This window comes from Lactuca sativa, chromosome 5 (assembly GCF_002870075.4).
Source record: "Lactuca sativa cultivar Salinas chromosome 5, Lsat_Salinas_v11, whole genome shotgun sequence".
NCBI classification, from domain to species: domain Eukaryota; kingdom Viridiplantae; phylum Streptophyta; class Magnoliopsida; order Asterales; family Asteraceae; genus Lactuca; species Lactuca sativa.
This window is the reverse complement of record NC_056627.2, coordinates 107,494,150-107,506,928: the sequence shown is the minus strand read 5'-3', so window position 1 is coordinate 107,506,928 and position 12,779 is coordinate 107,494,150. Positions and strand designations below refer to the sequence as shown.

At 36.3% G+C, this 12,779-nt stretch overlaps 1 protein-coding gene across 1 annotated transcript; it reads right to left on the bottom strand.

The window, feature by feature from the left end:
* Positions 1-4,585: 4,585 nt before the first annotated feature.
* On the bottom strand, positions 4,586-12,165 carry LOC111911751 (calmodulin-binding transcription activator 3). The gene is made up of 13 exons (XM_023907496.3): positions 11,808-12,165; positions 11,183-11,302; positions 10,906-11,021; positions 10,696-10,784; positions 10,192-10,234; positions 9,684-9,879; positions 9,498-9,599; positions 9,139-9,422; positions 8,554-9,060; positions 7,039-7,715; positions 5,617-6,175; positions 5,162-5,497; positions 4,586-4,918 (listed from the first exon to the last, which is right to left on the bottom strand). The coding sequence occupies exons 1-13, from the start codon at positions 11,845-11,847 to the stop codon at positions 4,808-4,810; spliced, it is 3,180 nt and encodes a 1,059-aa protein (XP_023763264.1). The 5' UTR covers positions 11,848-12,165; the 3' UTR covers positions 4,586-4,807.
* Between the last annotated feature and the right edge of the window lie 614 nt (positions 12,166-12,779).

Below are 12,779 nucleotides of genomic sequence, written 5' to 3'. Positions count from 1 at the left end.
CTATTCAAATAAAGTTTGAGTGGAAAATGTCAATAAAAATGGTTTAAAGACCAAAAATGTCAATTTTCATAAAAAGGGACTAAAACTGTCACTTTCATAGAAAAAGGTGCCACAATGGTTAATCTAAATGTTTTTGGGCCAAATAAATGATTATAACTTTTGGGGTTAAAAATATCAAGTTTATAACGCATGGTTTTAATATATATATATATATATATATATATATATATATATATATATATATATATATATATATATATATATATATATATATATATATAATAAAAACTTCGTTATAAATCAAACGTTAAAATATTTCGTTATTGCGAATAAACATTTAACATACCACGAATAGCAACAATACGAACTTAAACTCGATAAAACATAAGCGATTTAAAAAGTTGGGCTCAAATACCTTCTATACGTGTTATTGGGCCTTTGTGGCCCAATATCATGTTTATTGGGCCCAATATATTCACACATGTGTATTGGGCCTCCTGTGACCCAATTACATGCCTAAGGGACCCTCAATGGCTTTTACATGCTATTGGGCCTTAGTGGCCCATTGGCATTGCTAGTAAGGTCCAAATCAAACATATGCATGATGGGCCAACATGCCCGTCTCATACTCGATAGCCTATAATAACATACATGATTAGTGGGCCTCTTCTGCCCTCTTCTCTTCGTCAGTTAGGCTTATCTCTGTTAGGTTGATAAACAAGGTTATTCAAATTCAGTTGGATTTAGTGGGAAATAACGGGTGACACTATTAATTGTCGGTCGTAGTCTGTAGTTATAACCAGAGTCTCCTGGAGGGAGAGCGAGAGTTTGTGTATAGATCTATACGGGGGTGACTCCCTTACACCTAAGTTGTTCGCTATAGTTAGACTCGGCCAGTCTAGGGTGACAAAATCTTAATTTAATGCTAAGTGATGATCGTGAGGAGTGTATCTAATAAAATTTAGGGAATACACCTGAATAGACACAAGCACTAGCTAATTTAAGGAAAATTCTTAACATGCTTTTATGTGCTAAATGATTTATGATGCTTTATGATGCTAAATGTATGATCGGATCTATGGTCTGTTGTCGACCGGATCTGGAAACTTTATGTGTTCAGATTTCTAAACGTTTAAATACGGTATTAGAATTGTCATGTAACTTTTCGGAGTGATGGGGAGGTTTAAACGTCGATCGTAAATAAAATCTTTCGTATATTAATTCTCGTCATTTCACACCAAATGCCTAATTTTGTGTATAAGATCGAAATGGCAAGAACCCGAAGCAGAGCCGGAAACGCGAACAGAAACAGGAATCAACCCCCAGTGATTGACCAAATACCTGTTGTGGTAGCCGCTCCTGAGCCAATCACTATGGCCAGAGTACAAGCGATGATCCAAATGATGTTAGATCGTCAAATGGAGGAGACCGGACGCTTACTTCAACAGAACCGAGAGGAAGCTACAATACTGATCGTACAACCTAAACTGGTCCCCAAGCAATCAGAGGAAGGGAACTACACCCGCCCTGTGAGTCAAGCTGGGACTCAAGGAGAACGAAGAAATGGCCCGGAGAAGGGAAACGGAATGGATGGGCGAATGTATAAGAACTTCTTGAGTGCAAAACCACCGAGTCTCTTAGGAAGCCCGAAGCCTGTAGAGATTATGGACTGGATCTCCGAAAAGGAGATGGTGTTTGAGAGTTGCGACTGTAGCAACAAGCAGAAAACCGTCTTTGTGGTCAGATAACTAAAGACCGGAGTCTTGAGCTGGTGGAATTTATTGGCAGATACGATGCCCAAAGGAGAAGCAAGCAAGATGTCTTGGGAAGATTTCCTGGTGCAACTAAAAATGCATTATTGCTCTGAGCAAGATCTAGTAGAGATCAACAACGAGTTTCAGAACCTAAAGAAAGGAAGAATGAGCGTTACCGATTACGCTGCAAGTTTTATGGAGAAAATGAAGTTTGTTCCTTACTTAGTTCCAACTAAACTCTCCAAGGTCAACAAGTTTGCCCATGGATTAACAGGGGACTTTGGTCCAATAGTCAAGCAAGCAACCACTTTGAAAGCCGCCATCTGGGTAGCCAGGAATGTTGAGACACAAATAAGGTAAAAGGGTCTGGAAAAAGCTGAAGTTGGCGAGAAGAGGAAGCTTGAAGAATCCTCAAGACCTGATAAGAAAGGAAAGTTCCCGAAGTCTAACCCATATAACCAAAGTTATGGAGCCAAGTGGTGTGAAAAGTGTAAAAAGAAGCACTTCGGAAGATACAATGGAGAAGTAATTGTTGGATTAGATGTCTAAGCCCATAACTATTATTGGTAAGTGTAACATCTGTAGATCCGGGCTAGTCAATTTAGAGTCAATAAGTGTCGAAAATGACTTTTCGGCAAAAGATTATTTATAATAAATAGTCTTAACCAAGTTGTAGAATATGTCTCAAGGTTTTCGTACATATAAAGAGCGCCGAAATCCGAGTTATAACGAAGAAGTTATGGCCCGTCGAAGTTTTACGGCAAAACCGGCACGACATCGGGAAGCGTAAATAGTAAATTTACGGTGGAGCGATTTTTAGCCTTAGTGATCTAAACCAAATTTGTAGTATATGTTAAACCGAGAACATCCATAAAAAGAACGTCCAAATCTGACTTCGTATGAGGAAGTTATGATTTTTCTAAGATTTGGCTTAGCAGTGCACGGCCCAAAACTCGAATTTTAGTTCAAGCGGTGTTTGGCTTACGCAACCTAAATGAGAGTTGAATATCTCATTAATAGGAACTCAACGGTAAAAAGATAGACGAAAACGGATTCCATGACGTCCTCCACCCCCGAACGTTTCCATCGTTCCGGTTTTAGGGTGTGACACACCACCACCGCCGTCGCCACCACGCTGCCACCGCTACCGCCACCACCATCGTCGCTATCATCGACACCACCATTGCCCCCCGCCGCTGCCCCCACCACCGCCACCATCCCCACGCCCACCTTACCACCGCTACCGTTTTTTAAAAATGAAAACCGATAGAAAAATACACATCTAAACACGTTTTCTAATTTTCTAAAACTGGAAATGAAAAATGAATCAGTTTTAACTAAACACGTTTTCTAAATTTTCCAATGAAAACAGAAAACGAAAACTGAAAAGGGAAAACGAAAAACGAAAAACAGAAAATGAAAATTGTTTATCCGTAACTAAACGCAACCTAGGTTTCTTAATGGGTGGAAATCAGAAGTAGATGATGGCGGTGGGTGGACACCCATGTGGAAGATGAGCCGTCGGGTGCACGTAACCGGGTCGGGGTGCGTTGATTGCTGATCGGTGACATTGATTTGCTGATTTTTTTGACCAGTTTTAACTTTTGGTCATACTTGGATAGATTTGAGTTATATCATTTGTATGATAGGATGCAGGTCTACTGTTAGTATGTTGATTTTACAAGTATATTAGAATTGTCTTTTGTATGTTGATTGCTTGATTGTATAATATATGTTGATTTTACAAGTATATTAGAATTGTCTTTTGTATGTTGATTGCTTGATTGTATAATATGTTAGATGTCACTTTTGAGAGTTAGATGGTGGAACAGCATTAGGTTGTAAGTGTAGATAATCGACCGTTGATGACAGAGCACAACTAGGTCATGAGGTCGACTGTTGATGATGGAATGACATTAGGTCGTGAATCAACTGTTGATGACGGAATGACACTAGGCTGTAAGTCGACTGTTGATAACAGAACAGCACGAGACTGTGAGTCAACTGTTAATGACGGAATGACACCAAGTTGTGAGTTAGGCTGAATGACACGAGGTCGTGAGTCATTGTTTGTATGTATTGTATGTGTATTGTGGTATATGGTATTTTGAAGAACTCACTAAATTTTATGCTTATAGTTATTGATTTAATGTTTTCAGAGTGCTGGAGAGAAAAGTTTGGCGCGGCTACACTGCACTTGCATTGATGTTTGATATCATGCTGAGACTTTTGACGATGTTTTTATAATTACTAGATGATTACTCTAAATCTTTTATGAAAATGTTTTTAGGATTGTATAACTCTTTATTTTATTTTATTTTTAAAATTTTGGAAAATTATGATCGTTATACACACCTTAACTGTATCATTTTCCTGGACGTGACTTTATCTTCAACCACTCTTTCAACACTAGATACCAACATAAGTCGACGAATAACAATAAAAACACGTAAATGCAAAAATAATAATAATAATAATAATAATAATAATAATAATAATAATAATAATAATAATAATAAAAGTAATAACATATTTCTTTTTATTTGTGTAATACAACCAACAGCCTCCTACTCTCGTGTCTTTCTATTACATTCATATGATAACATTGTGCTTTAAAATGTCTACCTAGTTATAACATTGTTGATTTAACCCTGATTGAGATATTACAGTTTGAACTCTGAACAATTTAGCAAAAATTACTTTGTATTTGAATCACACATTGTTACAGTGGCAAGTACAATGGTATAATAAGATGAAATAAAAGTAGAATGCTATACATAATAAACAGATGAATGAAGAAACACACACTAGAAAAAACAAAACAAAAGATATTGATGTTTCAAGTAATAATATTAAAGTCAGAAGTATTTGGTTTAGTACATGGTAAGAAGCATATTATAATGTACAGAGATAACATAACAATGTTCCTAAGCAGTCCAGTCCAGTCCAGTTCAAGTCCCACTTTAAATCAAACAATAATAGCATTTACAAAATAAAGCTTTATATATATATATGCCACAGCCCACAATCCAAATACAGGAAAGCAATAAGGCTCAGATGTTCATAAAGGCATCATCATCATCTAGCAAGGCGTCAAGGTCAATCAGGTCCTCATCAAAGTCAATGGCTTCTTCTGAACTCTCCAAAGCCTTATCATATACAGCCTGCCCACAATCGTTGTTAGAGACAGTGAACTTGAAAAAAAAAAAAAACGGTCCTAATTTTTTATTAAGGACATAAAATATCCTATTAACTTCTGGTCCCACCTTTTTGGATGGATTGAAATTTTTGTCCCATTAACATCAGGATCAGTTGTCCAAGCTTTTTTTATAGGACAAATTTTATAGCATTGACATTGACATTTTTAGTAGGGCAATGCAATTACAATTACAATTACAATTACGTACCTTACTTTCCTGCATGTCATTGACAACATTAAGCAATCTACGGTACTGATCTCTTGCCTCAGGGTACTGAACCATGGACTTGACTCTTGCAAGGGCTTTCTGCAGTCGCTGCTCTGTTTGCTTCCTTCCTTCTTTGAAGAAGTCATCATCCTCCTCCTTTCCAGATTTTGCCACTGTTGTGGTAGTGCTGGTGCTGCCTTCAGCCACTGGTTCCGGCTTAAACCCTCGCAAACCGCTTCCTTTACGCCTCCACCGCAAAATCACCTTGTCTAGTATTCCCACCGACCACACTATCTTTTTGTAGTTTTTCCGAACTTGATGCCCTCTAACATGTGCCTACATCAATCAATCAAATTTTAAATTACAGATACAGCATTCTATGTACCAACTATATATCTATATCAATTTTACTTTTTACTTGCGAATATCATTTTCTAAAATAAATAAAAGTAGACCTGAATTTTGACGATTCTTTGCCTCATCATCAAAAAATCTTTCCTCCCTTTCCAACTTCTAAACTTATTCTGTATCCTGACAGCAGCAGCAGCAGCATGTACAGGCTCATCATGCTGTCCTCCCATTCTAGATGACTTCAAAGCCATGGAAACCGCGCGCTCCTCTGTCATTTCAAATTCACCGCCTTTCATCTGCTTCTTTTGAAACGACTGAACCCTAAACACTTGATGGATGCGGGCGGCAGCTTGGGTGGCATTACAGACTGCCGCCAGTGAGTCCTTGAGAGACAGGCCTTGCGGCATGTCCCCGTACCCGGGTGGTGTTGGGGTCCTCTCGGAGACTGTCTGTACGGCTTTGGCTTTGGAATCACGGTCTTTTAGTTTGAGTTGTTCGAGGTGGGTGCTTAGGGCGGCTTCCGCACAGTAACCGGCGATTCCTTTGTCGCCGTTGGCGGAGGCTAAGTCTGCAGGTGTTCTGCCTGATGGGTATGTTGGAGATGGATCCGTTAATGCACCCGCTAATGCACCTTCTGAAATCAGGAATGCTACTGTACGCTCTCTGTAAACATCATCATCATCAACAACAACAATATGTTATTGTTCATTAAAAGATTTACAAAATCAACTGTCATCATCTACCACACAAAGACTTAGATGGATGGAATGCAGTCAAATGACAATTGACAAAGGAATGGAATGAGTCGTTATTACATTCCATGATAATGTTTGGAGTCGGCCTCTAGGAATGGAAATGATTATTTACTTGTAAATAAATGGTTTATTAAACATACTAAATCTAATTAAAACCCAAAGATGTCTATTTTCTAACTAAACAAAATATAGATCATGACTTGTTTTTAGAAGAAGATTTGTGTCATTTAAATAGCATTACATTTCATGGTGGAATGAAAAGTAATATATAAAATGGAAGGAATTACAATGGTTTCCATCAAACCAAACATTTGGTGTGAAGGGATAGAATAAGAAAGAAATGGAAAGAGTCATTATTACATTCCATCATCATTTTTGGAACCATCCATTGAAGGATATGTTTTAGACACCTACCTAAATGAAATAAAAAACGATAAACAGATACAAATATATTATTTTATAGAAAATAGAAACAAGACATTAATCAAATTAAGATATACCAATATATAGGTTACATGTAAATTTTACTAGATGTTTGTTTAAAATATATTATACATATTTAATAAATACTCAAAGAAATTGTCATCTATCACTTCAAAAAAAAAAATGTTAAACTAAAATATAAAATTTAATTAAACACCACTAATTCTCAAAACAAAATAACAAGAAATGTATTTTTAGTAAAAATATTTTTTCCACCTTGGATTATATAGGAATTGCTAGCAAACCACTGAACTTAAAAAATAAATAAATAAAAATAAAGGGAATTACCTGCCACAAGATGCAGCCCAATGGAGAGCAGTCCATCCATTGACATCACGGAAGTTAATACTAACACCGGCAGCAACTGTGGCCGGAATAGCCCAATCATAACCAAGAGCCGCTGCAAAATGCAACACCCCCTGCCCCCCTTCATCCAACACACTCGGGCCTTTCCCACCTTCTCCCACCTTATGAATAAGCCATGCATACAGCTTCTCTTTAAGCAGCCTTTCAAGAAGCTGATTCTGTGCTTTTTCAGACGGGTATTGCTCCCACTCTCTATCATCCTCCTGAATCAACCTACTAAGCTGGTTCAACAGTTCAGGGTCAACCACACTTCGGGCAGAGTTTCGGGCAGTCTCCGGACCAAGTGATAGCAGTTTCACGAATCGCATATGGAGAAGCGTCCCATTAGAGTTGTCAGCATTGATGTCTTGAACACCATCCATGTCTTGACTGAGATTCTCATTCACTTTGAATTCGAATTCACGTACTTCACTGCATGCGACTCTATTGGAACATGTGACATAAAAATGGACCCTGCCTGACTTGTGCCCGGGGGTGTAACAACGAAGAACACCATCTGCTACGACTTCTGCAGGAACTTCTAATTCCCCAAACATGCATGCCCATTCACAATGTTGTAATTCTTGTTGACTCCTTAGGAATCTTCCAGTTACTAAAACCTGGTGAAAGTACCTTCTCATTTAGTGTAATTTATACCGATATAATAGAATCCATATAACCGGAAAATAATTTTTTTAAACGCTTAAAAATACTTAATACAGTGGTTAAATTGACAATCAGTATTCCAAACCTGACAATTATAAAAGCACTATATGAAACTTGTTAGAAACACTACATTTCTTTTATTGATCTTACTTATTGCAACCTTAAGAATAAGATAATTAGATAATTAGTTGCTAAAAGCCAAGGGTAAATATGTGTTTTTTACATTTATCTCAATAATGAGTTTTCTTACAGCAACTCATTAGCCAAATCGGATTTTATTTTAACCAGTTAACTTAAAAAGTTAAGAGGGCTAAATACAAGAAATAGCAACTTCCTTCCATTTATTTATATATTACAGCATCCTACTTTCATTTATTTATATATTACAGCATTGTGCTCCACTTTTTTTTCTTATTAAGACATTGTACTGCAGAAAAAAATTCAGTTATATGATTGTAATTTGGATACTTTTCTTATTAGAGCCTTACACTTTGGAAAATCTACCCGATTACAACAGTGAAAGTTAAAACTTAAAAGCATGATGCTATAATACGATGGAGTTTTTGTAGATTTTTCAAACAACAAAGCCATAATAGAAGAAAAAAAAAAATGCACGTATGCTGCTATAAGCCTATAATAAACATGGCAATGAAAGTATGCTTCCAATTCTTGCATTTAACCCATAAAAAGAAAATCATAATCAGTTTAATTTAAACACCCCCCAAGTAAAATCTGACAGTTATAAAGCCGAATTTGGAAAAAGTTGTAATAAACAGAAGATTGTTATTGTACCTTGATTTCGGAGCCAGCATAAGCCCAGTTGGGAGAAAAGTCAATGATGCTAAACAGCTGGTCCTGGGAGAGAGAAGGGCCTAAAACATAAGTATCCAAGTGCACTTGTGGGCTAATAATGGAATCATCAACTCCATTCTCACTTTCAACAGCCTCCCAATAAGTCCCAGAAGTGGACTGTGTTTGTGACTCCTTTACATCTCCAAGTTCTTTGCTCATCCATCGGTCAAAGCTGTCAAGCTTCTTAATTCCTTCCTTCTTGAATCCTTCCAGGAATGGTGATTTCAGAGACCCAGGTTTTTCATCTACACTTGGATTTGGATTGCTCTCAAGATTTGGTTGTAGATGTCTTCCACCATCTTCATTTGTTACATGTGATTCCATGTTGATTTGTGTTATTAGAGGATTGTTGTGATCAATGGTGTCGTTAGACTCAAAGGCTTTGAAAATTTCTGCATAACTAAGTTCTTCTTGAAACCTAGAGGGGACATTATATGGTCCATCAAGCTGCAAAATTTCATAAAAAAACATCAGTTACTATATGTATATATAGCATGGAATACAAAGGATTGTAATCAGTGATACCTGCCACCCTGGATTTCCTCTGAATTCCTGCATTTTATTGGATCCATCTGGCATAATCTGACGTGGCATCTCATTCCCATGGGTCAAGATATTAGGGTTATAAGGTTGAGTTGAGAGATGAGTTGACTGATACCCTTCAAAGTCATTGTCCCAAGCTGGCATGTCAAGATTTTTCTGGGGTTTATATGTAAAACCCGCATCAGGATTGTTGTCAATTTTGCCCCCTTGCATGAGCGAGACAAAACTCATATCGGGATTCACTTGAAATTTTGCATCATAATCATCTGTTTGTAAAGTATAAGCTAATTAAATTTAAACCAAAAACAATACGCATCAAAGTGTGTAAAACAAGAAATTACTTGAAGGAGGAGCTGGATAATAAGGCATAGAGAGCTGATCGTCGGTCTTTGGCTGCAAATTGAGGATAGAACCGTATCTGGAAGTAGATTGGTGAGAATATGCTGAAAGTAAAGAGGAGACAAGGGTAAGAAGGTAAATTCTGTATGGAAAGCATAAAGAAAGTGAAAAGGAAATTATATAAAGACCTGACTCAGCATCTTCATATTCTGAAGCTTGTGTACTGTTTTCAGTAGTTTGTGAAGCCACAGGGTAATTAAATGTCCGAAATTTAGAAGAAACAGAACTATCCACTTCTGAACTAGATATGTTCTCTTCACTTTCCAAGGAGTTGGGAGTAGCTTCTCCAACCTCTCTAACACGGTTTGTGTTTGTCCTACTCCCCTGAAACAGTAAACAAATTTTTGATGTTTATAGAAACTAGAAGAAACTATAGTAAAGAGATGATACTTCAATAGCTAAATTGATAAAATAGTGAAACTACATTTGTGCTTTTCTATGATTTTTAGCATTTCTAAAACCGGATAACCAGGAAAAAGTTTTTTTTACAAGTAGAATGGTTTAATCCCTATAGAAAATAGTTAAGTGGCTAAATCAAATCTTGTATTTGTATAAATGACATTGTACATAAAACAGCTACAGCAGTTTAGGGAAAAAAAACAGAGCATGAAACCAAAAGATTACAGATAGACCAACCTTTACTTCACGGTAGTGGACTAGAACAATATTTGATAGCTCCCTGCAGAAACAGTAAACATATAAGGGGACAGTTGACATACACCAAAAAGAAGCCTTTTGAAACAACAAGGATGACTTTTTGTTCTATATTTACATTAACATACATTTTTTCAAACTTTCATTTTATGTAATTTCTACTTTATCAAAACACTTGAGATTGTTGAAAATGTAAATGTTACTCCTATCAGAGAACCAAAAACAAATGTATATGCAATGGACATGAGTACATGACTATAGACTTTGTATTTTCTTCTACAACGAGTGTGGTGCTTATATTTCAATTTGTTTTGTTCCTTAATAATATCAAATATTCTTTGGACTTTAGAAGGAGCATAAAGGAACTTGAAAAACAAATACTTTCATTTGATTATTTCTTCATACTGGTATAAAGTTAGACAGTTTAGAGAGAGAATAAAGAAACACACACAAATATACAAATATACAATGATGACTTCCACTTACTCTTCAAGCAACCAATAGCTACGCCTCTGAAAATTTTCATTATCTTCTCCATGAGCATAGTAGCAGTGTAACACATCAATGCTTCCAGCCTGAAAAAATATTTGGCCAAAACACATGATTGAGGAAACAGAATGAAGTTTAATTTTGTCATCAACTAAAATGATTAAATGAATAGATAAATGGAAGTAAAAGATCTCTCTTTACACTTACTTTGAGCCTTTCGTGAGCTTCTTTAACAGTCTTCCCATCTTTTTTCTTCCTCCAGTTATGTCCATCTTTTCTGAAATACCTCAACACCTTCCGGTCAAACAGAAAAAGTGAACCATCTGAAAAGAGGGATACACATTAGGCCATGATATAAAAGATGTGATGAAACCATTCATCTAGAAATCTACATAATAACAATTTTGTAGATAGAAAACTTAGATCATATCATTAAAGTATAAAAAATAACAATGCCCCAAACCAAATGTTTTAGAAATCATACTTGGAGGCCTATTTCCAGGCTCTGAAGCAATCCGGAACTTGGTATAATTTCGAAGAATTTCACATATTTCTGCAGGTCGAAGCCATCGATGCTGTGCTTCTAAAAGTATTTGATCAATATCTGCATTATAACAATTAACTTGATCAAGATACACAAGTAGAAAAGGGAAGCCAAGACCAGAAAAGCAAATTTCAAGAAGAAGAAACTTGTCACCATCATCGATTCAAATTTGAATTAAAGCAGAAAGATACTACAATAAGTAGCTCTTGAGACAGTTAGAAGCGTCTAAATACATATGTTCCATAGTTCATTAACTGCAAAAATGAAACAAAGAAGAAAAAATTTTGCCCTAGTACAAACAGCAGGCAGAGAAAGATAACCAGTCCCTCTCAATCCTTTCACTGCTGTATATACACCAAAAGAACTTGCAAATATATACACGATACACGAAACACGAAACACGATACACGATATACATAGATTGATAGATATACACCTGGATATAAGTGTAATATGTACAAGTGTAGCTAAACAAGAATCGCGTAAAACCTAATTGAAGCAAATAAAATAAAACAACAAAACAGTGACGTAAATCAAGTTTACGAACAATCAAAGTCAAACTCACCTAACTGAGCAGCAAGTGCGTAGCGACGGGCTTCCGCCATGAAACAATCACTCAGATCTCACACTAGAACTAACTAGACAAACCTTTTTCAGATATATATAACTAAGCATCCGATTTAGGTAAAACCTAGACCGGATTGAAAGCAACAGAGGTCATCGTGATCAAGATCTTGTGGTTTTTTTAGGGAAAATTGAGAAACGTAAACTGAAAAGTAGTAGAAAAAGTTATATAGGGGCGAAGAGGAAGGAACTGAGAAACGTGAGGCCGCCGAAATGGAAGACAGTTATTCAGACATTGACTGGTGGTGGGTGTGTGAATGTGGAGAAAGAAAGAAAGAAGAGAAGGGGTTAACAGTTCTCAAAGTCTTCTTGACGTTCGTAAAATCTAAACATACAGCGTTTGTTCCACTAAATTTTCCCTTTTACCCGGAAAAACACGTTTTAATCTCACGTGCTTTTATTCCATAGTGGTAATAAATTCATCTTTTCACCCGGTTACTTTTAAATCATAGAGTAAATTACATGAATGGTCCCTATAGTTTAGGGTAATTTGCATGTTTGGTCCCTAACTTATTTTTTTAACTCGGAAGGTTTCTACTGTTTGTTTTTGTTACGTGCTTGGTCCATGTCGTACCTAAAAAATACTATTTTGTCCTTGATTTTTTAATTTATTTAAATAAACACACCCCTAACCCCACCTCATCGTCTTACCTTACCTACCCTACCATTTTTCTCTATTTAAGTAATAGTCTTTTTAGGTAAGATAGGGACCAAGCGCGTAACAAAAACAAACAATAGGGATCAGACACGTAACAAAAATAAATAGTAGGGACCTTCCAAGTTAAAAAAATAAATTAGGGACCAAATGTATAAATTACTCCAAACCATAGGGATCATTCGTGTAATTTACTCTAAATCATAAATGTATTCTTATTATTTCCTCGACTAAACTGATTTACATTGACTAAAAAAA

Coding starts and splice junctions, on each gene's coding strand:
- LOC111911751 (XM_023907496.3), bottom strand. CDS start 11,847: ATGGCGGAAGCCCGTCGCTACGCACTTGCTGCTCAGTTAG. Junction 9,423..9,497: donor TTATCCAGCTCCTCCTTCAA/GTAATTTCTTGT, acceptor CTTTACAAACAG/ATGATTATGATGCAAAATTT. Junction 4,919..5,161: donor ATGACATGCAGGAAAGTAAG/GTACGTAATTGT, acceptor GATTGTGGGCAG/GCTGTATATGATAAGGCTTT.